Source organism: Chaetodon trifascialis, chromosome 6 (assembly GCF_039877785.1).
Source record: "Chaetodon trifascialis isolate fChaTrf1 chromosome 6, fChaTrf1.hap1, whole genome shotgun sequence".
In the NCBI taxonomy this organism is placed as follows: domain Eukaryota; kingdom Metazoa; phylum Chordata; class Actinopteri; order Chaetodontiformes; family Chaetodontidae; genus Chaetodon; species Chaetodon trifascialis.
In genome coordinates, this window is record NC_092061.1 from 3,328,759 (window position 1) to 3,355,442 (window position 26,684).

At 43.6% G+C, this 26,684-nt stretch overlaps 5 protein-coding genes and 1 pseudogene across 5 annotated transcripts; 5 read left to right on the forward strand and 1 right to left on the reverse strand.

Annotated features, from left to right (window-relative positions):
• Positions 1 to 75: 75 nt before the first annotated feature.
• lsm1 (LSM1, U6 small nuclear RNA associated) lies at positions 76 to 4,289 on the reverse strand. Its single transcript, XM_070964849.1, has 4 exons — positions 3,813 to 4,289; positions 3,596 to 3,664; positions 3,283 to 3,398; positions 76 to 2,172 (listed from the first exon to the last, which is right to left on the reverse strand). Exons 1-4 carry the CDS (start codon positions 3,856 to 3,858, stop codon positions 2,002 to 2,004), a joined length of 402 nt encoding a protein of 133 aa, XP_070820950.1. The 5' UTR covers positions 3,859 to 4,289; the 3' UTR covers positions 76 to 2,001.
• A 197-nt stretch (positions 4,290 to 4,486) lies between these two features.
• On the forward strand, positions 4,487 to 8,728 carry bag4 (BCL2 associated athanogene 4). The gene is made up of 5 exons (XM_070964848.1): positions 4,487 to 4,759; positions 5,335 to 5,454; positions 5,657 to 5,893; positions 5,992 to 6,261; positions 6,766 to 8,728. The coding sequence occupies exons 1-5, from the start codon at positions 4,670 to 4,672 to the stop codon at positions 7,246 to 7,248; spliced, it is 1,200 nt and encodes a 399-aa protein (XP_070820949.1). The 5' UTR covers positions 4,487 to 4,669; the 3' UTR covers positions 7,249 to 8,728.
• A 546-nt stretch (positions 8,729 to 9,274) lies between these two features.
• On the forward strand, positions 9,275 to 10,368 carry LOC139332917 (dual specificity protein phosphatase 26-like). The gene is made up of 3 exons (XM_070965096.1): positions 9,275 to 9,453; positions 9,885 to 10,096; positions 10,175 to 10,368. Exons 1-3 carry the CDS (start codon positions 9,275 to 9,277, stop codon positions 10,366 to 10,368), a joined length of 585 nt encoding a protein of 194 aa, XP_070821197.1.
• A 1,423-nt stretch (positions 10,369 to 11,791) lies between these two features.
• On the forward strand, positions 11,792 to 13,592 carry LOC139332847 (alpha-1-antitrypsin-like protein CM55-MS). Its single transcript, XM_070964977.1, has 5 exons — positions 11,792 to 12,431; positions 12,695 to 12,765; positions 12,857 to 13,050; positions 13,170 to 13,317; positions 13,398 to 13,592. Exons 1-5 carry the CDS (start codon positions 11,792 to 11,794, stop codon positions 13,590 to 13,592), a joined length of 1,248 nt encoding a protein of 415 aa, XP_070821078.1.
• A 5,450-nt stretch (positions 13,593 to 19,042) lies between these two features.
• LOC139332843 (alpha-1-antitrypsin-like protein CM55-MS) lies at positions 19,043 to 20,833 on the forward strand (annotated as a pseudogene).
• An 857-nt stretch (positions 20,834 to 21,690) lies between these two features.
• carnmt1 (carnosine N-methyltransferase 1) lies at positions 21,691 to 26,578 on the forward strand. Its single transcript, XM_070965430.1, has 8 exons — positions 21,691 to 21,838; positions 22,755 to 22,950; positions 23,088 to 23,254; positions 23,453 to 23,593; positions 23,788 to 23,966; positions 24,413 to 24,526; positions 25,443 to 25,546; positions 25,645 to 26,578. Exons 1-8 carry the CDS (start codon positions 21,702 to 21,704, stop codon positions 25,837 to 25,839), a joined length of 1,233 nt encoding a protein of 410 aa, XP_070821531.1. The 5' UTR covers positions 21,691 to 21,701; the 3' UTR covers positions 25,840 to 26,578.
• The last annotated feature ends 106 nt before the right edge of the window (positions 26,579 to 26,684 follow it).

A 26,684-nucleotide genomic window follows, 5' to 3' on the forward strand; every position in this document is an offset into this window, starting at 1 on the left:
GTTGTGAATATGGAGTGAGGAAATGGTAAAGTCGCCATCTGGTGGTCAAATCTCTTCATAATAAAACGTCATGGACACAATTAAAACAAGTCATTTTAATAGCCTCAGTATAGGTCTGACCTTAACCGGCCTACACTGAGAAGATGAACTCCACTAATTTCCCACATCATAGGTTTGAAGTGGCCAATCAGGACGCATCTTGGAGGTGGGATGCTGTGAATTTGGGTGCATGTCAGGCGGTTTCTGTCACTGTTCACTCAGGCCACAGTGATGCACCAGTTCATTCAGATGACACTAAGACAATAAGAGCTTCAGCAGATGCTTTTTACAACTAGAAGTTCAGAGGAGTTAGTAAACTTCTAATATCTCCAGTTTTAGAAGAAACCAAAGCAAAAGACACAAAATGTAATTTCCCTGTGATCAACACTAAGTCCACAGTTACACTGCTGCTATAACAGACTTGCATGTTTGATAGTTGCTGTTTTCTTCTGATGTATCTCTGGGTCATCCAGTAATCTTGCCTCCGCAGTAAATATCTCATCATATCTAAATTTCATACCTTTATTTTGGGAGAAATTTGCATCAAACACCAAAGCAGCATCTTTCCTCACTTGCGTTTGGCCAAAGAGTGTGAATAGGCCCACTGCTGCAGTTTTTGTGCGTGTGTGTGTATTTTACTTGATAATAAACTGACATCAAACTAAGTGTTTTAAGTATTCTAAATACAAGATAATAAAGTATTTTGTTACAAAGTACATCTTATATTTTCTGCTCAGCTAAACACGAATGACAAAACTCAGAAGTTACTGAATAACTATTCTAAATAAATCGAAGTGAAACGCTGTCTATCTTGTGATCTACATGATGTAACCTTTGGATTATAACTCCATGAATATTATTACTCCCTCCTCCTGTCGGCCCCTCAGTCCGCTCCCCTGCTCAAACTTTGCCCTGCTGTGCGTTAAGGAGTTTTATTGTGAAATTTGACCGGAAGTCGTACTTTTGTAACTGTTCGCAGCCCTGTGGACATCTCTCTTCAAACTTTTCTTTTTCTTTTTCTTTTTTTTTTTTTTTTTTGCATGCAGGCAGCCTCGCAGTAAAGCCCTGAACACACGTTGAATCCTGACTTTCAGCTCCTTCGTGCGGTTCCGTCATGACTCGTTCATACCGGGCGGCGGACCTGAGCACCGCCGCCCTGCCTGCTGTGGCAGCCGGTGTAAAGGGCGCACTGCAGCGGTCACAGGGGTCCTGCTGATCGATCGTTTAATATTAACTCACTGGATCCGTCAGATGATTAACAAGCTTGGTAATGGCTGGTGAAGGCAGATAGGATCGATTTCTCCGTCCGGACGCACTCTGATCTTTATAAACAGGACAGGAGGTCGTCTGATGCTCTGACAGGCCGCCTGCTTTAACTGGATTAACCAAATGAATTATGCCCCATCTTCATATTTCCTCACGAATGGAACACGCACGTTGAGGCGGTGGCACCATCACAGGCCCAGAAAGACCCTGCCTCCCAGATTTACCCCAAGACTTCAGCCTTTCAGGCTTCAGTGATGCACTACATACAGCAGAGACAGTAAAGCAGAACGATCAGATGGTGTGATGAGAAATCTTTGCATGCACGCCTTCCATAATGAAAAACTAAACTCTTTAATGGAGCATAGCAAGTACTTTCTGTTGATAGCAGGCCCACTGATCTCCAAATGAAAGGACTCAGAGCAGTGACAAAATACAAAGTGCTGCTGGAAAATAATTGCTAAACTGAGTGCTGCTTAGACAAACACGTGATTTCTTTTTTCATTTTTCTGTCACAATGTGCACAACTGAGAGCAGCCACCACATCTTTTTTCTCCAAATAACTCAAATTCATACAGTATACTACAGTACACAGGCCCGGCATGATGCAGCCCTGCGCCCAGGAAAAGAAAACACACTCTCATGCTCTCTCCAACTCAAATTCAACATATTAAGTTCACTCGTGGAATCAAGGCGGCGTCAGTATTCATCTAAGTTATCAGCTTTGGGGATGGACAGTCCTCGGTCCTTCAGGACCTGCATTTTGACCTTCTCCGTCTCCTGTTTGGCTTGCTGCTGCAACCGCTGCTCCTCCAGGATCTCTTCGATGGACACCTGCTGCAGGAGTGTGTCGCAGGGCTTATCCACGTCCTGCGGAGACAGGGACATTTCGTCTGTCAGCGGCTCGTAACAAACTCTTCACATACTGTGTGTTTTAATACACAGTTCAAACCAGCTTGAACATGAGCTGCTCTGTGCTTTGCTGTGACTGGTTCAGCCACTCAAAAGGATGTTTAAAGTGCAGACTGTTCGCTCTCACCTCACATGACAACTGCAGATTAGGGCTTAACATAAGAATCGTCATAACGTTAAGTATGCAAATATATTACATGTGGATGTTGTCTGATTTGACTACTGCTGGCTGACCGTGATCACCCAGTATCCCACTACATGTCTGAAAAGGCACCAGTCCTACCCAACCGCAAACCTACCCTGCCTGCACACCAGCAATCAGAATATCAATAAACGAATAATGAGTAATAAATAATTAATGAAATGAAACTGAAGTGGCAGCTCAGGTTGCTGCAAATCTCTCCGACCAGAGACGATGCTGACCTCTCCTGGAGCTCTGAACTCGTCCTCACTGACTGCATGAGGTGCATCCTCTGCAGCAGTGCAGGCTGTGCTGCTGTCCAAACGCAGGCTGCGGCTGAATGCACGATGCCTTTTTAGAGAGTGAGATATGGAGTCCGCGTTCATGAAGTCGTGTTAGCACTGTGTGCAGGCCTAGAGGGTCTGACACTGTCACTGCGATGTTCCTCCACCCAATCACAGAAGGGCATGATGATGGATGTTTCTGCTACTGTAATTCTTCCATTTAAGTCTGGCTAAAGCTCATTGTACTGTTTGTTTGTTTGTTTGTTTTTTTACATTTTTAAGTATTTTATCCCTCTTTCCAACAGCGTGTGGAGCAACTGCAACAAAGCAATTTCCCTGCAGGGATCAATAAAGTTTGTCTGAATCTGATGGATGAACACATTGCAGGAAAACACACGTCAGCATCCCGTCCTGCCTGTCTGCATCCTCCAGCAGCACAGGTGATGATACAGCAAAGCCATCACACAAAAACAATGAGCCTTGACTGAGGCCCAGTTAATATTATAACAGTAAATGATCAACCTCCCACTGTTGTATAACTCCAGTTTTTTAATCATTTTAGCCGCTTCTAACGTCCAACACGCAGAAATAAAGGACACTTACGATCTCTCCAAGCAGCACCACATTCTCTCCCCTCACGATGAAGATTCCTCTGGGGATGTCACCAAATTTTTTCCCCACGTGGATGCGTTCAACTGTCTGATGAAAAACTAAATTGGCTGGGGGGGACGAGAGGAGCAGGTTAGAGAAACAAAGCATAGAGGACAACACTTTCCAGAGTGAAACCGCAAACATCAGATGGTGGGAATCGTGTGGATGTTTGGATTGAGGCTTTAAGGAACTGGCTGAAATGCTCTGGTTCGTGTTTTGCATCCCGTGTGAGTAAAACAAGTGGAGATAATGAGATGAAGTTTACCGAACTGATCAATGCTTCTGAGGTAACCGATCAGCGTCCTGCCATCCCGGAGCAGCACCAGGTGCTTTTCTGCAGGACACAACCGACACAAACGCGTTTAGTCACAACATGAAACGGTTACAGGACACCCAGTTTGTGTCTGACACACGATGCCACATCTTGAAACCATTTTTCACCGAACCACCTCCACCACACCTCGGATCCTCCTCGGACTTACTGTCGATGTCGTCAATGAGGCTCGCCGTCCCTGGTACGTAGTTCATCTTGGGCTGCTGTTTATTTGCTTCGTGTGTCTTTATGTAAACGTCAAGCCATGAATGTTTCAAAATATGTTTCTTTTCAGAGGAGCACAGGAAGCGTCTTTATGCACGCTCGGGATAAACTTCCTGTAGACGTTTAACCCTTTGAGTGCTGCCGACCAATTAAAATTCTCTTCGTGAATTTTTTAAGTACCCGTGCTTTAAGAATCCACCTTTAAATAAACGTAACGCTAAAGTCTGATTGTTTTTGAAGACTAAAATAGTAATTAATAATGAAAAAATAACAAATTTTTATGACCTTTTTCCTATTGGCCAATAGCGTCTGCCGACGTACGTGTGACACCGAAGATCGTCTATACGTAAACGACTGTGACAGATTCGGAACACAACACTTTTACTCCTGCAGCTATTCTTTTATCTAAATTCAACTACATTTTTCATTAAAACACAACCAAACACTAAAGTGGACCTTAATAGACCGCAAAATCTCACGTCTTTACTCGATATGAGTAAAAATGACAGCAGAGTCTACCGCCTTTCGCGGTGCCAGAAAATGGAGTCGGGGTGAGACCTCTGTGTTTTTCTCCTGCTCTTGATTAAAGAGACATGACAGAATTACCGGAGCTCGTTGTCATTCAATCATTTCCTGAGTCCAATCAAGCGATCGCCGCTTGTGTAGAAAAACGGCAGCCCCGTCGTTAACAGTAGACTAACAGGCGGCTCGGACAGGGGACTTGTTAAAGGCTTGTTAAACGTTTCATTTTTTTTAACAATGGCGGAAGGCAGGACGGTTGGCGGGCGACGCGCTTAGCTGATGCATCATCATCAAATGCAGTCAAATCTGAAACCTGCCTGGCCCTCGACTTGCAACTCGGGAAATAACGAGAACTGGAATAACAGTATGGTGAGTCAGTGGATACGGCTGGGACAAATCCCCGGGGTTTGTCTGCTGTCTTTGAGGGTGTTTAATCTTAGGAGAACAGCCGGAGTTTGGGCAGACAAACAGTTACCCAGCTAGCTTGCGTAACGTTAAAGCTCCGTCTATGCTAGCTAAGCGGCGCGGAGCTAGCTGGCATTATGTAATAGTAACCGCTACACTGCTAGTTCAGCTGTTCCCCGAGTTTGTGACCTTTCATCTTCACCTAACAGCACTGCTAATAATTTTGCAGAATACACACATTTTATAGCCTTAAAGTACATTTTCTCAAACAATCAGCTTGGCCTGGTTCCGGTTAGCTAAACAGCGTTTAACTGCTTTAGTCACAACTGGTTCAACCAGCAGTGAATGAGTCAGTGTCATTGTTTAGTCAGAGATTGTATGTTCTCACATAGACGTGCACGTTCAAAGACATGTAGTTTGCAGTTTTTCCTGTTTTCTTGTACTATGGACAGCTCAGGTTATAAACAGTACCACTCCTGCTGCGCGTGGGCAAAGCTTTCCTCCTTAAATAACTCTCATGTGTGATTCTGTGTCCACAGGATGCTCCTCAGTATCCGGGCTACCCTTCACACTACTGGTATCCTCAGTCTCATTCCACAGGACACTATGCAAATACTTATCCTTCTGGATCAGATGTTCAGCCGCAGTACAATCCACAGGTACGGCTTATGATGCAACATAACGTGGCTCTGTAAGTCCCAGGGCGTACATTAGGTGTAAGTCTACTCATTATCTTAAGTCTCTTAAGTGCTTTCACCTTTCCCACTGTGTCGAAACGGTTACATCACTGTGGTTTAGGTACTTATGCACAGTCGATGGCATTTCTCATAATGAATCCCCCCTCTTGTGTTTTCCATCTAGGTAATGCCTGGTGGTTATCCGAATGGCCACGGTGTCTACAGCCCAGCGCAGGGTCAATATTCAACAAGTGGCTTCCACCCATCCAACCCTTTCTACTGCGCTGACCCCCAGAGACCGGCTCCAGGTCCTTATCCTAACCAGGGCTGTCCAGCGGAGCAGAGCAGCGGGCCGTCTGGGCAGCCACACTCTCAGCACCAACACCAGCATCATCACTATCCTGGCCCACACTGTCAGGGGGTGAGTTCACGAAAGCACACGATGCAGAGTGACATTAGAATTAAAATAATTCACTCGGTCATCCAAATAAAATATGTCTGCCCCGCTTCTGCTCTCAGGGTCCTGGATATCCTGCTGGACCGTACCCTCACTACAGTGAAAGTGGTCATGCAATGCCTCCAAACCCCCCGTACCCCTCTGGCCAGCCTCTCCACCCGAGCCCCCAGACCGATGCGTGGGCGCACTCAGGGCCGTATGCCCCCTCACAGCAGCAGTGGCAGCCAGGCCAGCAGCCTCCACAAAACCACTACGGAAATCCTGTCCGTCCTGCACACCCTCCAGCATGGCCGGGGACCGGAACCGGCGCCCCACCGCCTTACCAACCCAAGGTACGAATCTGCGGCTACTTCAACGTGATTTTCATTTTCCGAAAGATTTCTTAGAAAGTGGAGCTGAAATGACCTAAATAAACAGTCAAATGAACTGCGTTCTCCGGAGATGATGAGCTTTAATATCAGAAAAGGTGCAGCGTCACTTGTTTTGATCTAAACGTTATGATGTCGAAGTGTCAGGAAACCTGTCCTTTCTTGGTGGTGGTGCTATCAAATGTTTAAGATAAAATGATGTTTGCAGTATTTCAAATCTGAATTTTTTATGTTGTACAGTGAGTATACAAGCAGTAATAGTAGTAAAATGCAGTAACGTGGCTTCATGAAATTACATTTGGAGAATTAGAATTTGATCCCAAACACTGAAGTTTCAGCTCAGTCCAGGCTGAGATTATTTGAGTAAATACAACTTACAGACAAGGCGCTTGTGTGTTGTGCAGACTGAGGATTATCGACTATGTTAAGATTGATACCGTACACTCTTTTGTTTTTGTGTGACTGTAGGACCAACAGCACCAACGGGCTCCACAAGTGGGACCTAAACCCAGGCCGAGCCCCTCCCCGAACCCCCCCAATGGAAAGCCTGCTGAAATAAGTTCACCTCCCCAAATGTACAACAAAACCGGGAGAGGTGAGCCGAATCCTTCGCAAGGTGAGCCCCCGCCCTCAGCCCCGGCCCCGGCCCAAGCTCCAGCTCCTGCTCCGGCTCCAGGCCAGGCTGGACCTCAGCCCCTGAGCCATAACCCCGGCCTGGCCAGGGTGCAGCAGGTCATGGCCAGAGTGCTGCTGCTTCAGGAAGATGTCGATGAGTTTGTTGGCAAAAAGACAGACAAGAGTTACCGGTGTCTGGAGGAACTGCTGACCAAAGAGCTGCTGGTGCTGGACTCTGTGGAGACTCAGGGACAGGAGAGCGTCCGGCAAGCCCGAAAGGAGGCCGTACAGAGGATCCAGGCCATCCTGGACCAGCTGGAGAAGAAAGCCTTCTGAACTGAACTCACCTGTTGGTTCATGGGTCACTAAGTCTTGCTGTTTTCTTCTTCCAGATCTTCCATTGACACAGTGAGGGTCTAGTCTCGGTCCTCGGACCTGTCTCATCTTAAGGTTTTTTCCCCAACACGATGGCAGAAAATGCCTGAAGTGGCACGGACCCAAGAACGAGCCAGAGCGACCACCGTCACATGGAATCAACCTCTCAGAGCCTCGTTATGCTGGTTTAAGTGATCCGGTGGTGTTGGAAGTGCAGACTGATGGTTGTACATATCATAAGTGACTTCCAGCCTCAGTGAGTGACTGTGCTGACGACACGACCCGACACTCTGGCTCAGCTTCTCTTTCTGCCAGCTTAGCACGGGGCGGAGTCACTGGAAGGGGAATGAATTTAACGCCACATCACAACCTGTGATTCAGATAAACATCATGCTGTCCCTCAGGACCGTGGCTCAGTCTCAGTCTGACCCTTCATCTAGCAACACGTGCACTTCGTTAACTGTTTACTTAAACATTTCACAGCCCATTTGCATGATCATCATGTCGTCCTCATCCCCAGTAGAGGCCATACATTTAGCTGCCCACAGTCACTTCTTTGTCCATGTGTACGCAGGAACAAGTGCAACGCTTTCCCTCTCCAACTGTGCTCCATCCCTGCATGCATAATGTCAGACAAGCCCTCAATACAGTCACGACATCTCCGAGCTGAAAAATGGGCCTAGAGCGTAGCAGATTAGTGAAAACCCCCCAAAGATTGCTGTCCCAATTATTCCATCTTTGGGATGAAATTGCGGACCTAGAATCAGACCTACATATGAATGCCATGTATTTCACTCCAGGAACTGCTGTTATTACAGATATTATATAAGAAGAAGTTTAAGAATGACTTTTTGTTCTTTCTATCCCTTTTTGAACAATTAGTATAAATATATATACACATAGGAATAAGAAGTGAGATGTATTTTCTAAATGAAACGCTCAGTTGCTGTGAAGGATCACAGAAAAGATGTGCTTCGACATTTTCAGTAATGTTTTGCTCTGAAGGACGTTGTTAGTCACAGCACTTTGTTTGATTTGGACCTTGTTTGTTTTCTTTAGCGCTAACATTCTTGTTATATCAAATCCAGATTTGCACCACGGTCCATGTTCTTTTGTAGAGGAAGTCTTTGTTTTTCAGTGGTTCTTTATGTGTTTGATTTAGGAAAAAAAGAGTGCCATATTTCAGGGGATGGTTTTATATGATTAGGAAGAAAAAAAAATAAAAATGAGATCACAAGCTTTGCATGGAAAAAGAAAACATCTGTCATATGTGTTCATTTCCCTGTGCTGGTAAGTTTCTGTTACAATGAAGCACAACTGTACAGTTTCAGATGTTATGCATGTTTCTAACACACGATGGGAATCTTTGCCTGATACATATTGAAATTATTACGAGTGAGAAAATAGCAGAGAAATAATTAAATGTCAGTATATTTTTTAACCTGTGATCAGCTGAGTTTTTTCTCTCACTGTCAAAAGCAGTTACAGCAGAGCACGTTTATCCGAGGCGAAATATTCAGCTCGATCTGGATCGTGGCTGCGGATAAATCAGGATATTTAATCTTAAAAACAGTAGAAACACCTGTTAGAAAAACTCCAGAATAACAAAGAGTTTTTTTTTACTGTCAAGTTGAAGCTCCTGCCTGAGCCCATGCCTCCAACTTCTGCTCGCCAACATTCAGATCTTTAAATAGATGGCTATTTTAATGCAAAAGCATAACGCAGAGCCCCGGAGGCTCGAGGCGCAGCGGCTGGGTTTAACCTGAGGGTGGACAGCAGTGAGGACACCCTGTGGTGAGCAAACCTGAGGTGAAGCAGCCTGAGCCTCCGTCATTCATGCTGCCCGGCTCGACAGCTGGCCAGCAAATCATTTATTACAGCGTTCTCCTGGATGACAAACATCTTTCGGTAAACTAAGTGGCTCCAGACTGCAGGACTAGAAGTTGCCTCATGAGTCAGGAAAGCTGCTGAGACCCCTGACAAAGCCATGTCCTACACGTCCAAACTTCCTGCGTCCTGGAACGATAAACCTCCTCCTCGGAAAGTGGAGATTGACCTGAGCTCACCTGGTTTAGCGGTGTTAGAGCTGGAAAGGCTCCTGTTTACAGGAAAAGCCATCATCAGCCATGCAGACGAGGTGTGGCCGGGGCTTTATATCGGTGACCAGTAAGTAGACCCCACTTCTTTCCTCAGCAGAGACTCAGATGAGTTGACAGGATTGAGTCGTGGCCTTGAAGCTCTTTGCTATGCATCTTACTTCCCAAATATTGTTGTGACTGAGGGTTTTTTTTTACAAATATTGCTCAATTCTAGGTTTGTATTGAGTCCACACACTGTACTTGGAAGAGAAGCAGATCATAAATCAGAATCAGTAACTCAAGATCCGACACGTTGCGTTCCACATTGGGAACTTGCGTAAACTACAGCTCCGCAATGTGAGAGTTTCCACTGAGGGGAGGGCATGAAAGCGTGTCTCAGGTGTCTCGATGCGCTCCAACTCACATGTCTGAAATGTCTTCTAAATATCAGTCCATCACCATGAAATACGTTGCATGCAAATGGTTCGTGGGGACACACAGAGGAGTGGTGTTTTTCAGAGAGAGCGCAGAGAACCAGGCCGATCTATCCCTGCATCGAGTCACCCACATCCTGAACGCCGCTCACAGTAACCGCAGAGGACAGCCGGGGATCTACGAGGGCATGAAGATCACCTACATGGGCATAGAAGCTCGTGACTGCTGTGAGTTTGACATGAGCGTCAACTTCCAGGCAGCAGCGGACTTCATCCACAGGGCTCTGAGCAGGGGAGGTGAGAGGAACCATCATTTCAAGGCAGTTCGATTTGGTGTCCGTTCAGAAACTGATGATGTGCTTCTGTGACTCTCAGGCAAAGTGCTGGTGCACTGTCACGTAGGAGTGAGCCGTTCGGCCACCCTGGTCCTGGCTTACTTGATGCTGAAGCAGAACCTGACCCTCGTGGAGGCCATCTGTGCTGTGAAAGAAAACCGAGGCGTCATCCCCAATCGAGGTTTCCTCCGGCAGCTCATCAAACTGGACGGCCAGCTCTTTGGCAGACACTGAGCCCAACCTGCATCACTGCTCAGCTGACAGGACGGCGGTGGGAAACCTCTGACCTCCGGGTCGCAGCCCACCAGACTGTTTGATCCGGCCCACAAACCAACTCATACATACAAAAAATCTGCGAATTCTCTAAATGGCAATTACTTCTTTAACACATAATATAAGATTGTAGACTAATACATCCATGAGAGTGGTTCCCCACTGCTGGTGTGAGGAAAAACAGGATAAAGATGGCTCAAGTATGCTCCTCAATGTTAAACACACAGACTGATTTCATGATATATTTGCATCTTTTCTACTTTAAGTACTACTGATGTTTTTTTAGAAACAGGACTTACAGCATCTGCTTACTGCTGCATCATTTTTAATTGCCATGAACGTGAAACTGTTTCTATTGTGTGGATGTATACATGTTAAATGGATTGAAAGTTGACATTAAAGATGTTTTGGTGAATGTCTGGCAGTCAGTTCACACATCAGTGCCACCTGCATACAGAAACATGAATCAGGTTTCTGCTGTCTGGTCCAGAAAAACACAGAGTGTAGGCTAAATATCATGAAGCAAACAGTAGCAGCCTCAGGCTGATGGCATGGTTGGACAGTAATCATTACACAGAACAAATGCAGTGACAGAACAAATACGAGGTTGAGATACTAGAGAATAAACAAAGCCAAAGTTCAGTTGCTCTGATGGGTCTTATAAAGGACATCTCCCTCTGTCCCGCCTGTGCTTCGTTGGACATACGCTGAAGGAGAAGAAGGTAAGAGAAAGATTTAAGAAGTCAGGTGAGTTGTTTTAGAATTATGTGTTTGGTACAAGTTCAGCTCCTCTGCCAGCAGTTAAAAACATCTGGAGTTTGAGGTGAAGCTGGAATGGGAAAACCTTTACCGTCTGTGGACTGTTAGAACTGCAAATGCAAATTCTTTAGATTATATTTACTCTTCTTGTCCCCCTCTTGGAGGTTCAACGGATTTGTTGTCATAATTTCCGGAATTTGAAATGAAAAACTGAAAATGGTCAAATGGGACAAAAAGATCTTTAAGTACTTTTTTAATTCGAGTTTAACTCGAAACAATTCAGCTAATCTGCTTCATGAGGACAGTGTGGGTGTAGTTTGATTAGATTTTATTGACAGTAAGCAAACAGCCCACCAGCGGCCATCAGATTCTGAGTCACATGTTACTAAACTCTGATTGGTGCACAGATGTATGTGACATCCCTTTCTCTCAATGTTCCCGCCGACTTCAAACCAGACAAAAAGAAATAAAGAATCTGTGTTTGTTCATGTGGGAAAGCATCAGTCACAGCAGGAAGCCGACTGCAAAACGTGTTTTTTAAGCTCTTTAAATTGACTTTGAGGAAAATCAACATTTGTAATGGCAAACATTGTGTGACCTAAATGAACTCTTGTCTTAGTTCACAATGATGCATGCAGCCCTGAGTATCTGGATCCTGTCAGCAGTGATCTGTGTGGGAAGAGGACATCACCACTTTGGTCACACCACCAACAACGATGAGCCCGACCAAGACACTGCACTCGACGGCAGCGCCAGCAGCGTCTCACGGGTCACTTCGGCAAACACAGAGTTTGCCTTCCGTCTGTACAGGAAGTTAGCGGCTCATGCTGACTCACAAGACAAGAATATCTTCTTCTCCCCAGTTAGCTTGTCTGTTGCCTTGGCCGCCTTGTCCGTGGGAGCGCGGGGGGAGACCCACCAGCAGCTTTTCAGTGGTCTGGGTTTCAACAACACCCTCCTGACGCAGGCGGATGTCGATCAGGCCTTTCAGACGCTCCTCACAAGGTCAAACAGCAATGAAGACACCAGTGAAGGGACCGCTGTGTACGTAGACAACCGCTTCAAGCCACGGCCTGAGTTCCTGGAGACCCTGAAGCAGTCCTACTCAGCAGAAGGGTTCAACGTTGACTTCACCCAAACCAAAGAGACTACCGATGTCATCAATCAGTATGTGTCAGAGAAGACCAGCGGGAAGATAGACAAGCTGGTCAGCGACCTGGATCCAAGCACGGTCATGTATCTCATCAGCTACATCTACTTCAAAGGTAAAAGGCTCTTAGGTTTGCTGCTTATTCATTGTTAAACCTGGGCCCTATTTGACATATTTGGGGTCTAAATGACCAACAGGTACAAAAAGTTTGGGATTTGGACCAGTAAAGCATCACAGCCAGCAGCCACGTTTCACTGGATATACTCTGATGGGTGCCTGTTAAAATATGGCCCAGGTTTAAAAATACCAGAATTACTTTTTAAGTTTCATCTATCAACCATGAGTCGTGTTCTGATCCTGCTCATCCCCGTCAAACAGGAAAGTGGGAGACTCCATTTGACCCTAAACTCACCAAGGAGGACATATTCATGGTGGATGAGAGCACCAAGGTTCATATATTCAGACTGGATTATTGTGCGTCCTCCATACTGTCTGTCTTTTCCAATCAAGGGACTTCATGTTTTGACTGTAATTTCCCAGGTTCCAGTACAGATGATGAATGAGGAGAGGCGATTTGATACCTATTACGACCAGGCCATGAACACCTCAGTCCTCCACCTCCCCTTCAACAGCTCCTACTCCATGCTGCTGCTGTTGCCTGATGATATGGCAACGCTGGAGAATGACATCTCTCCAGGTCATGTCACCAAATGGCTCAAGTGGATGAAGTCCAGGTTGGGAGTGTCTAAAGTCATCCTTAAATTCTTGGTTTCTGTAAAGGAAGTCTTGATACTATAAAGAACTCTGCTTTGACCTGTCAGATCAATCACTGTGTTTCTCATTTTCCTCTCAGGACTTATGATGTGTACATTCCAAAGTTCTCCATCAAGAGTTCCTACTCTCTGGCTAACATGCTGTCTGAAATGGGAATGTCAGACATGTTTGGTGATCGTGCAGATTTGAGTGGCATTGCAGAGGGTCAAAAACTGGCCGTCTCAGAGGTAAAGACAGCATATGTTACTGCACGCACATTTACTTCAGTGTGTTCCCTCCACCTAACTCTGCCTCCATTGCTCTGAAGGTCGTTCACCAAGCCACCCTGGATGTGGACGAGGCCGGAGCCACCGCTGCAGCTGCTACAGGCATCGGCATCACGCTTCTGTCCTTCCGCCACGTCCCTGTTTTGAAGTTCGATCGTCCATTCATGGTCATCATCACTGAGCCCAGCACAGAAAAAATGCTCTTCATGGGCAAAATTATCAACCCAACCATCTGATGGAATAAACACTTTGTGTTTGCAGAAGCACTGCTGTTGCATCACATATAAAATACTCAGAAAAACTGAAATTTGTCTTGTGGTCTCTTGCTTAATGATTGAGTGTGTAGCAAACACACACAAATACAATGATAAAATATTATCAACAGACATCAATGACTTTAACAAAGATAATATTTTAGAAAGAATACAATAAATTCAGGGACTATGAAGTATTTTTGACGCATCCTATAACATTTTTATCAGTCTCCTCTGGGGGTTTCATGAGGAAATTTTAATGTCACGCCAGCCGAAATATAAGGCAATATAATGGGTACAGCACTACCAGCTCCTTATTCATTGCTTAAACCAAACAGTGACTGGGTGGTCTTTCACCATGTCAGAGAAAGCATTAGTCACTGATTAGTTTAAAATGAATTAGCTATTTTAGATTAGATAAGATTAGATTTAACTTTATTGTCATTGTCAGAGTGCAACACAGAGACAACGAAATGCTGTTTAGCATCTAACCAGAAATGCTAATAGTCACAATTTCCAAAAAATATAAATACATGCAAGTGGTGCAGTTGGCATGAGGTATGAACTTTATGAGGTATGTGCAGGTAGTGCAAGTAATTCCTATGAAACCATAAAACATGATATGTAAACAAGTTACATGTGCAACAGGTAGTAAGTGACAGTGCAGTAAAAAAAGTAAAAAGTACAATGAACAGGTTAGGTATATAGTTTACAGAAAATATAAAATATAAAGTGATATGTGCAGTGTGCAGTATGTGCAGTATGACATGGGCTGAATTGTAAATTGTGCTAGCTACTGTGCTAATTCCAGCACATTTGATAATTCTGGCACATTAACATTGATGACTAGTGCTGATATGTTTATTAATGTGCACTGTCCCAATTCAGTAAATGAATAGGTGAATAAATAAGCCCAACACAATCAAATGTTTATGAAAAAAAATTTAAAAAATAAAAAAAAAATTGTTTATCTCAATAAAAGCTCCAAATGACCTTTTTCTATGCCTTTTCAGAACAATTGACACGGCATGCAGTTTTTTGGCCCATTTACTGCAAATACTGTATATTATATATTACTACAGTGTATACTTTCTATTCAAGCATAGTATTTGTATAATCTGGCGTTAGTAGTTACTATTATTTTGTTCTATTTGTTTTGTTTGCTTTCAGCTAAGCGAAGTACAATCATCCAACTGTAGGAGGCAGCAACGCGCCTCGCGGACGCTGGAATTAATGAGTCCATGAAGAAGAAATTTGTCGCGTTTTGATTGGTTGGCTGTAATTTTGTTTCAAACATGGCCGAGACATCAGGAGACTCAGCAGAAGAAGGACCATATTATCACAAAGAGAGAATAAAATGCAGCCCCGAGGAGGAGGCCAGGCTGGAGAGGCAACATTTCTGGAGAATAGTGGATGCTTTTAGATTTTACAGGTATAATATCGATGCTTAAAATAAAGTACGAGCCAGGAAACGTCAGTTTGTGTCGATAGACGATGGTGTTAGCAAATAACGTTAACGGTAGTGAAGGACGGATAACTCGGTTTGGAAGGAAAACTGTTGACCGAACTCGTTGATCTTGATTCCAACATTGGTTTAATGCTTCCCACAGTTTCGCAGTTTCGTCGTGTTGTGTTTAATTAGCTTCTTGTCACATTAATGAAGTAAGCATCTGGTTTTAGCTCTACTCATCATGGCAGCACTTTTACTCCATGATCCAACCTTTGTCCAACACTGAAGAGCGGATTACTGAGATGTAGTAATCTCACTTGAAGATAAAAAGAGAGTATTTAATATAGGAACTATTTGGACCTACAAATGAACGTTAGTCCTCAGGTGAGTAACTTGTGTTATCCCTGTGGGGACACCTGACTTATGCTCAGGGAAGGACAGTAACTAAATGCATTTACTCAATTTATGTACTTGAGTACAGTTTTGAGGTACTTGACTTGAGAATTTTCAATTTCTGCTTCAGTTAGTTGGTTGAAAGAAAATGAATTTCCACCTATTGTGATAATTGATTAATCATATCTGTAGATTAATTGATAATGAAAATCATCATTGCAGCCTACTCCACTACATTTATTTAACAGTTCAGTTACTTGTTACTTTGCTAATTTTGTTTACTAATACAAGATGACATCAACAAATAAATAATGATTTAATGTTGTAGTTCAAGATAAACTTTATTGATCCTCAGGGAGAAACTCACAAGCTGCCCAGCAGATAAACTCTGGAAAGTAGTTAAAGCACATTCAGCAGCTTCATCATTAAAGTGTTGAATACATGAATAGTTCTGATCCCATAATATGTCGTTCTGTATAATTAGTACTTTCAGTCATTTAAGTGTATTTATGATGTTAATGTATTTGTGCTTTTACTGAATTAAAACTTTAAAAACATGACTTGCAACAGAGTATTTCTACACTGTAGTATTGCTGTTTGTGTAAGTACCAGGTCTGAGTACTTCTTCCTCCTCTGCTTGTGTCTTGTCTGATCAACTGAGTTTTTTCTCTCACTGTCAAAAGCAGAGTTATAACAGCACATTTATCTGAGGTGAAATATTCAGCTCAATCTGGATCGTGGCTACAGATAAATAAGAACGGTTAATTCTTAAAAACAGTAAAAACACCTGTCCAACATTCAGATCTTTAAATAGATGGTTATTTTAATGCAAGAGCATAACGCAGAGCCCCGGAGGCTCGAGGCGCAGCGGCTAGGTTTCATTTGGTTTAGCGGTGTTAGAGCTGGAAAGGCTCCTGTTTACAGGAAAAGCCATCATCAGCCATGCAGACGAGGTGTGGCCGGGGTTTTATATTGGTGACCAGGAAGTAGGGCTGGGCGATATGGCTGAAAACTCTATTGCGATATAAGTGTTTTATATTGGTCGATATCAATAATTATTGATATTTTTAAAGACCTATTTAAAATAAGGACCCGGAGAAAAATACATTCAATTTAAACATTTTTATTTTAAATTTAACCTTCCTCTGATTATAATCCCCTCAGCTATCAAGGCAGAAAGGAAATGTCAACACAACCATGGAAAACACTCAAATAATAAATGTAAATAAATGTAAAAATGTAAACAGAGAAACCTGAGAACTTTTTTTCTGCAGGTTTAGTGCAGAAAGTTCAGAAGCTGATTCACCTTCTGGTGAGTAAAATGTTTTCAGATATGTGCAGTGTTTTGTAAACATAGCAGAAACTGAGGTGGACTTGACATCTGTAACATACAAACAAACAAACAAACATGATAGACAGTACAGTAACACTGACTGAACTATAAAATCAGCCTCGACATATGAACAACTTCAGTCACTCTTCCTCTAAACATACATGAACTATTCAATTATATTTTTATTGCCAGTGGTTTTTTTGTTTTTGTTTTTTTAAGCACGTGTAAGAGATGTTTGTAACCTGGCTTCTCCTCAGTGCTCAGCGGAAGCGTGTCTTTAGCTATAGTCATCAGGCACTGAAGCAGATACCTCTGCACGGTGGTCAGCTGCTCGTGCGGTGGTGCTGCGGTTGTTGGACGTTGGCGAATACGGCTGCGCTCCAAAGAGTGAGCGCGGCTAAGGTGGTTAAATAAGTTTGTGGTGTTACTGGTCTTGGTGGGGACGACAGACTTGCATAAGTTACAGACCATATTGGTCTGACTACGGTCCGACTTATAAAATAAATAAAAAAAAAACTCGCTCACTGCAGCGCTCACTTTCTATTTCTCATCTCACTCCTCGCGAAGCATCAAACACGAGACAACGAGATGGCATACTGTTACATGACTGGCGTGTTAGCGTGTCTCTCTCACTGATCAGCGATTACTCCCTACGTTGCTCGGTTACCTGAGAGCGAGAGCCTTTGTTCATGCAACCAACCTCGCTTCGCAACTTCACGTTTCTTCCGACGAAGAAAAAAAATTATCGAATGTTTGTGTCGAACGCATTTTTTATTGATATTGATGACGTGTCTATCGCGAGATATATTGCTATCGTTTTTATCGCCCAGCCCTACCAGGAAGTAGACCCCACTTCTTTCTTTGGCAGAGACTCATGAGTTGACAGGATTGAGTCGTGGCCTTGAAGCTCTTTGCTGTGAGATAAGATAATATAGGACTTTATTGATCCCACACTGAGGGAATTTAGTCGTTACAGTAAGTACTACTACTACTTACAGTACTACTTTCCAAATATTCTTGTGACTGAGAGTGCACTGAGCCCTTTTTACAAATATTGCTCAATTCTAGGTTTGTATTGAGTCCACACACTGTACGTGGAAGAGAAGCAGATCATAAATCAGAACAGTAACTCAAGATCCGACACGTTGCGTTCCACATTGGGAACTTGCGTAAACTACAGCTCCGCAATGTGAGAGTTTCCACTGAGGGGAGGGCATGAAAGCGTGTCTCAGGTGTCTCGATGCGCTCCAACTCACATGTCTGAAATGTCTTCTAAATATCAGTCCATCTTTATGATCCAGCCCCTGAACCAATTCATACAGACAAAGAATCAAATACTAAACGGTAATGGCTTTCTTCAGGCATAAAAGAAAATAGTATAAAATTGTAGACTAATACATCCTTGAGAGTGGTTCCCCACTGCTGTTATGAGGAAAAAGAGGATAAAGATGGCTCAAGTAGATAACAGAGTGTAGGCTAGAGACAGTAAATATGAAGCAAGCAGTAGCAGCCTCAGGCTGATGGCATGGTTGGACAGTAATCATTACACAGAACAAATGCAGTGACAGAACAAGTAAAAGGTTGAGATACTAGAGAATAAACAAAGCCAAAGTTCAGTTGCTCTGATGGGTCTTATAAAGGACATCTCCCTCTGTCCCGCCTGTGCTTCGCTGGACATACGCTGAAGGAGAAGAAGGTAAGAGAAAGATTTAAGAAGTCAGGTGAGTTGTTTTAGTATTATGTGTTTGGTACAAGTTCAGCTCCTCTGCCAGCAGTTAAAAACATCTGGAGTTTGAGGTGAAGCTGGAATGGGAAAACCTTTACCGTCTGTGGACTGTTAGAACTGCAAATGCCAATTCTTTAGATTATATTTACTCTTCTTGTCCTCCTTTTGGAGGTTCAACGGATTTGTTGTCATAATTTCCGGAATTTGAAATGAAAAACTGAAATCTTTACACATTTTTCTATAACATTAAATATTTATGACTAATAACGCAATGGTCAAGTAGGACAAAAAGATCTTTAAGTATTTTTTATTTCGAGTTTTATTTAAATGTTCTTCACCGTCTTCAAACTGGTGAGCACAGACAAAAAGAAATAAAGAATCTGTGTTTGTTCATGTGGGAAAGAATCAGTCACAGCAGGAAGCCGACTGCAAAACGTGTTTTTTAAGCTCTTTAAATTGACTTTGAGGAAAATCAACATTTGTAATGGCAAACATTGTGTGACCTAAATGAACTCTTGTCTTAGTTCACAATGATGCATGCAGCCCTGAGTATCTGGATCCTGTCAGCAGTGATCTGTGTGGGAAGAGGACATCACCACTTTGGTCACACCACCAACAACGATGAGCCCGACCAAGACACTGCACTCGACGGCAGCGCCAGCAGCGTCTCACGGGTCACTTCGGCAAACACAGAGTTTGCCTTCCGTCTGTACAGGAAGTTAGCGGCTCACAAGACAAGAATATCTTCTTCTCCCCAGTTAGCTTGTCTGTTGCCTTGGCCGCCTTGTCCGTGGGAGCGCGGGGGGAGACCCACCAGCAGCTTTTCAGTGGTCTGGGTTTCAACAACACCCTCCTGACGCAGGCGGATGTCGATCAGGCCTTTCAGACGCTCCTCACAAGGTCAAACAGCAATGAAGACACCAGTGAAGGGACCGCTGTGTACGTAGACAACCGCTTCAAGCCACGGCCTGAGTTCCTGGAGACCCTGAAGCAGTCCTACTCAGCAGAAGGGTTCAACGTTGACTTCACCCAAACCAAAGAGACTACCGATGTCATCAATCAGTATGTGTCAGAGAAGACCAGCGGGAAGATAGACAAGCTGGTCAGCGACCTGGATCCAAGCACGGTCATGTATCTCATCAGCTACATCTACTTCAAAGGTAAAAGGCTCTTAGGTTTGCTGCTTATTCATTGTTAAACCTGGGCCCTATTTGACATATTTGGGGTCTAAATGACCAACAGGTACAAAAAGTTTGGGATTTGGACCAGTAAAGCATCACAGCCAGCAGCCACGTTTCACTGGATATACTCTGATGGGTGCCTGTTAAAATATGGCCCAGGTTTAAAAATACCAGAATTACTTTTTAAGTTTCATCTATCAACCATGAGTCGTGTTCTGATCCTGCTCATCCCCGTCAAACAGGAAAGTGGGAGACTCCATTTGACACTAAACTCACCAAGGAGGACATATTCATGGTGGATGAGAGCACCAAGGTTCATATATTCAGACTGGATTATTGTGCGTCCTCCATACTGTCTGTCTTTTCCAATCAAGGGACTTCATGTTTTGACTGTAATTTCCCAGGTTCCAGTACAGATGATGAATGAGGAGAGGCGATTTGATACCTATTACGACCAGGCCATGAACACCTCAGTCCTCCACCTCCCCTTCAACAGCTCCTACTCCATGCTGCTGCTGTTGCCTGATGATATGGCAACGCTGGAGAATGACATCTCTCCAGGTCATGTCACCAAATGGCTCAAGTGGATGAAGTCCAGGTTGGGAGTGTCTAAAGTCATCCTTAAATTCTTGGTTTCTGTAAAGGAAGTCTTGATACTATAAAGAACTCTGCTTTGACCTGTCAGATCAATCACTGTGTTTCTCATTTTCCTCTCAGGACTTATGATGTGTACATTCCAAAGTTCTCCATCAAGAGTTCCTACTCTCTGGCTAACATGTTGTCTGAAATGGGAATGTCAGACATGTTTGGTGATCGTGCAGATTTGAGTGGCATTGCAGAGGGTCAAAAACTGGCCGTCTCAGAGGTAAAGACAGCATATGTTACTGCACGCACATTTACTTCAGTGTGTTCCCTCCACCTAACTCTGCCTCCATTGCTCTGAAGGTCGTTCACCAAGCCACCCTGGATGTGGACGAGGCCGGAGCCACCGCTGCAGCTGCTACAGGCATCGGCATCACGCTTATGTCCCCCTACCACGTCCCTGCTTTGAAGTTCAATCGTCCATTCATGGTCATCATCACTGAGCCCAGCACAGAAAAAATGCTCTTCATGGGCAAAATTATCAACCCAACCATCTGATGGAATAAACACTTTGTGCTTGCAGAAGCACTGCTGTTGCATCACATATAAAATACTGAAAAACTGAAATTTGTCTTGTGGTCTCTTGCTTAATGATTGAGTGTGTAGCAAACCCACACAAATACAATGATAAAATATTATCAACAGACATCAATGACTTTAACAAAGATAATATTTTAGAAAGAATACAATAAATTCAGGGACTATGAAGTATTTTTGACGCATCCTATAACATTTTTATCAGTCTCTCCTTCAGCATTTGACTGAGCATTGTGTCATTTCCTCAGTCACTAAGACAGAAATATAAATACGTCCCAGCCAGACGTTGATATATCTCTTTCATTAAATGTGACTCAGCTGTTTTGTGTACAAACTCTTTACTGTGAGATGTTGTGTAATATTTGTGAATATTGGCCATATATGAAGATGGGGGTTTCATGAGGAAATTCTAATGTTATGGCAGCCAAAATACAAAACAATATAATGTGTAACGCATTACCAGCTGCTTAATCAATGCTTAAACCAAACAGTGACTGGATAGTCTTTCACCATGTCAGAGAAAGCATTAGTCACTGATTAGTTTTAAATGAGACAGCCCAACTCAATGAAATTTCTTTGAATAAGAATTATTTTGTTTATCTCAATAAATGCTCCAAATGACCTTTTTCTATGCTTTTTCAGAACGATTGAAAGGGCATGCAGTTTTTCAGCCCACTAACCCTTGTTTACTTTCAGCTAAGCGAAGTACAATCATCCAACTGTGGGAGGCAGCAACGCGCCTCGCGGACTCTGGTCCGCTGGAATTAATGAGTCCATGAAGAAGAAATTTGTCGCGTTTTGATTGGTTGGCTGTAATTTTGTTTCAAACATGGCCGATACAACAGGAGACTCAGCAGAAGAAGGACCATATTATCACAAAGAGAGAATAAAATGCAGCCCCGAGGAGGAGGCCAGGCTGGAGAGGCAACATTTCTGGAGAATAGTGGATGCTTTTAGATTTTACAGGTATAATATCGATGCTTAAAATAAAGTACGAGCCAGGAAACGTCAGTTTGTGTCGATAGACGATGGTATTAGCAAATAACGTTAATGGTAACGAAGGACGGATAACTCGGTTTGGAGGGAAAACTGTTGACCGAGCTCGTTGATCTTGATTCCAACATTGGTTTAATGCTTCCCAGAGTTTCGTCGTGTTGTGTTTAATTAGCTTCTTGTCACATTAATGAAGTAAGCATCTGGTTTTAGCTCTACTCATCATGGCAGCACTTTTACTCTATGATCCAACCTTTGTCCAACACTGAAGAGCGGATTACTGAGATGTAGTAATCTCACTTGAAGATAAAAAGAGAGTATTTAATATAGGAACTATTTGGACCTACAAATGAACGTTAGTCCTCAGGTGAGTAACTTGTGTTATCCCTGTGGGGACACCTGACTTATGCTCAGGGAAGGACAGTAACTAAATGCATTTACTCAACTTATGTACTTGAGTACAGTTTTGAGGTACTTGACTTGAGTATTTTCAATTTCTGTAGTTAGTTGGTTGAAAGAAAATGAATTTCCACCGATTGTGATTTCATTCATTGATAATGAAAATCATCATTGCAGCCTACTCCACTACATTTATTTAACAGTTCAGTTACTTGTTACTTTGCTAATTTTGTTTACTAATACAAGATGACATCAACAAATAAATAATGATTTAATGTTGTAGTTCAAGATAAACTTTATTGATCCTCAGGGAGAAACTCACAAGCTGCCCAGCAGATAAACTCTGGAAAGTAGTTAAAGCACCTTCAGCAGCTTCATCATTAAAGTGTTGAATACATGAATAGTTCTGATCCCATAATATGTCATTCTGTATAATTAGTACTTTCAGTCATTTAAGTGTATTTGTGATGTTAATACTTCGGTACATCAGGGTCCATGTCGAGGAGCAGGTCAAACGTGCTGAGCGTCAGTTTCGGAGCTTGCCGCAGCACCACCAGAATTTGCTGCCAGATGTTTTGTCCAACCTGGCCCAGATCAGCCAGTGTGCCGACCACAACCAGGAGCTGCTGCAGGCCATCATTCACAACAGCCTCCACATGTTTGAGAACATCGAGTACGGCGAGAGGGTAAGGCTCGGCTTACACCGGGAAGTCTGCTGCTTGTGTGCAGAATACACACAGGTTGTATTTTTTTATTTATTTTTTGTTATTTACTGTTTATTCAAGGAATTTACGTTAAGATGTTGTCTTCATTCAACTCCCAGGAGGATCCGCGGAAGGTGCGCCCGTCCACCACGTTTGACATGGACAAGCTTAAGTCCACCATAAAGCAGTTTGTCAGGGACTGGAGCGAGGTGGGCCGGGCCGAGAGGGAGTCCTGCTACCGGCCCATCATCGAAGAGATCCAGAGGCTCTTCCCAAGTGACCAGTAGTAGGAAACATGCGCTCACACAGACTGCCACATAAACACCTGCATGCATGCCAAGAAAGCTACGGCCAGCGACGCTCAGACATGATACATACGTTTATGTGTTATGACATGTGGAATCAGATCGTCGTAATTCTGAAAATGTGCCTTCCTACATGTTTTCTATGTGAAATGTGTATTTTGTGCATTTTATTATGTCAGTGATGTGTCTAAGGTGAGCGTGCTGGTTCCGGGTGCTGGGCTTGGCCGTCTAGCCTGGGAGATCGCTCGGCTGGGCTACACTTGCCAGGGCAACGAGTGGAGCTTCTTCATGCTCTTCTCTTCAAACTTTGTTCTCAATAGGTACAGCACGCTGCCTCACACAACACCTCGGGCCTACACCTTCTTACGTGTACATGCATGCAGGATATCTCTGCTTGCTTTAGGCGGAACTGTCCGTCAATCACATTTAATTTTCTAGTGTGTCAGCGATCACTTACAGATCATTCAGTTGTTTGGCAGTAGAATTCTGACCTCTGGACCTTTGCTCCATTCAGGTGTGACCAGGTGAACTCTCTGACCGTGTACCCCTGGATCCACCAGTTCAGCAACAACAAGAAATCCTCTGACCAGACGCGACCAGTCAGATTCCCTGATGTCAACCCTCAGAGCTTACCACTAAAGGCAGACTTCTCCATGGTAGCAGGGGACTTTGTGGAAGTCTACAGTGAAACAGGTCAGTACAAACTGTCAATCTTTCTCCTTTCACCTCACAAAACCTAAAATGTCCTCACTCACACACTGTAAATTGCTCTCAGCAGGCTCCATGAAACAACTGCACTTGTTCCAGCAGCCTTGCAGCGTTCAATGCCAAAAAAGTACTAAAACTATTTATAGAAGCTCCTGCAAATGTAGTAAATTCTGGCTCAAACAATCACAGAACACCTCTGAGATTATGTTTGGGCTGCGGAGTCGATTCTCCAGGCTTCCAGAACGGGTCACAGATCATACACTGTATTCAGATACAGCTGATCTCCATGTGGTGAAAGGTGTACATCATCACATTTTCTCTAAAGAGACCAAAAACAAAATGGATCATTTTGATGTGAATGAAGTGTAACTGATGAATAATTGATCAATGTTAAGTTGTGCATGTTGTAATGTATCGGCTCTTTTGTTCAGATTCGTGGGACTGCGTGGCGACCTGCTTCTTTATCGATACAGCCCATAATGTCATCGAGTATGTGGAGACCATCTGGAAGATTCTGAAGCCTGGAGGAGTGTGGATCAACTTGGGTGAGTAAAAAAAAAGTCAAAACACCACCCGTAGACAGGAGGAATGTACCAAAATATGCTCTTTTCCACAGCAATATATCAAAAATATTTAAACATTTTCACTCATACTCTCAACACTGTTTCATGTATTTTTGGAATTATCTAGCTGCCAGCTGCACCACTGACTCCCCCCCAAAAACATTTAAATCTACCAAATCAATGGGACTTATTAACATAAAGACATAAACAACCACAACAATAAATCACAGCTAACAAAAGACATGAAGTCAAAGCACAACACAACATCCCAGGCTGATCCAGACCAGCAGGCCCAAAGCCAGAGGCCTCCTTCAGTCCCAGCTCAGATGCACACCTGGGCAGAGCTAGAGAGGACAGTAGAGGAGAAGGGACAAACAGCACACAGCCGGAACACCTCCAGCTTCAAAACAAATGAATTGTTTGTCACAAGCACAAATATATTTAGCCAAGGTGGCACAAATATAACACACCACTGGTCAAACTATCACCGTACTATTTATTCATTGAAATGGGAACAAGTGCTACCTGCCAGCGCTGAATCTCACCGCATATTCCAACACAAACACAGTAACAGCAGTGCAGCAGCCACAAACCAAAAGGGTCAAACCCAGCAGACCAGCGACAGAGTGGCTGCAGTATGAACATCCACACACCAAGACCGACAACAGCGAGCTGCCTCTGACACAACACACCATGGACCCCTACAGGGTACCATCTCTAACGTCCAGTGATCTGTGGAGTGACCACATCTCAGCCACAGACAACAAAAAGTCACAAGACAACTGATGTGCTGCATTTCAGCAGACACCAGCAGTAACGCTCAGTGTGAAGGTCGAGTAGATGAATGGAGGTTTAAAAGTGATCTTTTTGGTAAAATCAAACTTCCGTGTTTCCTCAGGTCCACTGCTGTACCACTTTGAGAACATGGCCAATGAGCTCTCAGTCGAACTTAGCTACGAAGACATTAGGACAGCGATCGTTAGCTTTGGCTTCCACATGGAGGTAAGCCGAACTCTGCTTTATATTCACAGCTTAGCATCGTGTTCGCCGTCGGAAACCTCGTTTTCATTCGTCAAACCGTTGTCATATTCCTCCTGCAGGTGGAGAAAGAGTCTGTTCAGACCACCTACACAGAGAACGACCGCTCTATGTTGAGGTACATTTACGACTGTGTCTTCTTTGTGGCACGAAAACCCGCAGACCTTTACTGTAACAGTCAAGAGGACGACCAGCAACCGATTTCTCCACCGGCCGCCAAGTCACCGCGGCGAGAAGATGCCGACAGCCCGACGTGACAGGAAATCTCTGACACGAACAGTTCACATGGAGGACTAAGTGAAGATTCGACTGACAAGAAAATGGACACAAAAGAAAAAAACAGTGGACACAAGTTTTCTTTTTTGCCATATATATTTTTTATGACGCATCTGCTGGAGAAATATGCCGACCCTGCAGGCCCGGTTCACTTTCTCTGGGAACATGGCTCAAATCGTCGAATGTTACATGAAACATTGCAGAAATATGTAGTGAGTAACACCTGAAAAACATCTGAACACTCTGCATCTCCTCATACCTGCGTGTCGGATGAGTCAGAGACCCTCGGATGCTTCTGTGTTTTAGTGGTTTGTGTGTCAGCTGCAAGCCGTGAAGGGTAGATTTCTTTTAACTGCAGTCTTACTAATTCCCATCTCCATTGACTTTAACTGCCTGTGTGTGTGTGTGTGTGTGTGTGTGTGTGTGTGTGTGTGTGTGTGTGTGTGTGTGTGTGTGTGTGTGTGTGTGTGTGTGTGTGTGTGTGTGTGTGTGTGTGTGTGCGCGTGCGTGTGTGTGCGTGTGTGTGTGTGCTTTTGAAATCTTATTTATTTTTTCAGATATGTGCCATTCAGGTCTCCTCGTGCATTTTTCAGCAGTCAACGTTGAAACTATAATCGACTGTGTTTTACAGTTTTTTAGTTTTCCGGAAAAATTTGTTTAAAGTTGGAGACGACTTTCATCGACTTTTTGGGGTTTCTTTGGAATAAAGCCAAACATTTAAAAAAAAAGCTTTAATCTCTAGAGTTTTACTATACTATTTTCAGCTTGATGTGATTTTAACACCAACATAACAGCGTGAAAATGCAGCTCAAGGCCAAATTTAAGG